At 36.4% G+C, this 1,504-nt stretch overlaps 1 protein-coding gene across 1 annotated transcript in view; it reads right to left on the reverse strand.

The window, feature by feature from the left end:
• Positions 1-44: 44 nt before the first annotated feature.
• Positions 45-1,504, reverse strand: part of SLC12A2 (solute carrier family 12 member 2) — a gene marked incomplete at its 5' end in the record, with an annotated part of 96,297 nt that continues 94,837 nt past the window's right edge. The window contains one exon of the mRNA XM_004696978.3: positions 45-807. Coding sequence (XP_004697035.2) covers positions 672-807 — 136 coding nt within the window. The remainder of the gene's footprint in view (positions 808-1,504) is intronic.

Genomic DNA, 1,504 nt, shown 5'->3' on the forward strand with positions numbered 1-1,504 from the left:
CAAGTTTTGAGGGGAAAAAAAAAAAAAAAAAAAACATCAACAAGTGCGAATGCAAGAGAGGGGGCGACAAAAGGTGTATTGAGCCCTTCTGTCTTTACATCTGTATTGATACATACAAAGCCAACTTTGGGGCCAGTTTTTGTTCTCATTTTTTTTCTTTTGCATTACTCATTAACTGCTCTACTTCCCATATTTAATATCTAACAGATACCTTTATAAAAGCAAACAGAAACATAATGCTCAACACTAATTGGTCAATGGAAAAGTAACGTAGCAACTATTTTTATTTTAAGATGGAAGAGACTAGAAATAAAAATGTCTGAAGGCAATGTTTGACATTATATAAATTTATAAAAGGATGAAATTTGGTTAATTTCAGAAGGCACCTCAAGGCTAAAGGCTTTTGTACTCCTTTCATCGATCAAAAAATAACACGTATTTTTATTGCTATTTAAGCAGCAAAGGAAAACTTCAGTCTCATGAGCTTCTGCCCAACAAGGAACCGTCATTCATTACGAGTGATGCAAACTGACACATCCTGGAGCAACTTCCCGTGTGCTCTCAAATCAATGAAGTAGTGAAAGGAATGTCAGTTTGTCATTGTGATGTTATCTTGTTATTGAAGATTTCAGTTTTCACTAGGCACTAGGCTGTCCATGTGTCGAGAGCCTTTATGAATAGAAGGTCAGCACACTTTGATGATTCCCACGGACTAGGAGGATTGGTGGCAGGTCCTTAGACAGAGCTTCTAACCAAGCCATATAGAGAGCACTTGACACAGCACCTTTTCGTGCAACTGGGAGGCTCCTGGTATCAAAAAGAAAAAAATGAAATGAACTAATTTAAGCTGAGAAGAAAACAATGAAATAGAAAGCATTCATTCTCAGTCATTATAATACCAGACCCAACCCACAGCCACTGAGTTGACTCTAACTCTATGCGAACCTATTGGGCAGAGTAGAACTGCCCCATAAGAGTTTTCAAGGCTAAAGTTTTATGAAGTAGGCTGCCCTATCTTTCTCCTGTGGAGCAGCTGGTAACTTTGAACTGCTGACCTTCCCATTCGTTGAGACCACTGTAATCACTGGACCATTAGGGTTCAAATCACAATAATAAGTAAAATTTTCTAGAAAGCTGCTTATTGTTCAGTTTCGGGAAATTCTACCTATAGAGAAGCATTAATATATGCTCTCATTATTCCATTTTCTTCAAGTTTAAACCAAAGATTAAAAAAGAAATTTCTTGTCTCTCTAAGCAAAGAATTCTTTTAGGAGAAATGGATGTTTCTATCTGAATTTAGAAAATGGAAAATGCACAAGGGTAAGTTGAAATTAAAACATAAATTTAAATATGAACTTTTCACTTCTCCAATCTCTTGAGCTTTCCCCCTCTATTTACAGATAATGTTGGTAGTGACTAGTTGCTATGTAGAGGGTTTCTGAATTTCTACGTTTTCGTTTTTTCCATTACAGATACTCGAGCATTACTGACAAAACCTATGACC

This window comes from Echinops telfairi, unplaced genomic scaffold, assembly GCF_000313985.2.
Source record: "Echinops telfairi isolate 266 unplaced genomic scaffold, ASM31398v2 ScPeMD7_7469;HRSCAF=8507_1, whole genome shotgun sequence".
NCBI lineage: Eukaryota > Metazoa > Chordata > Mammalia > Afrosoricida > Tenrecidae > Echinops > Echinops telfairi.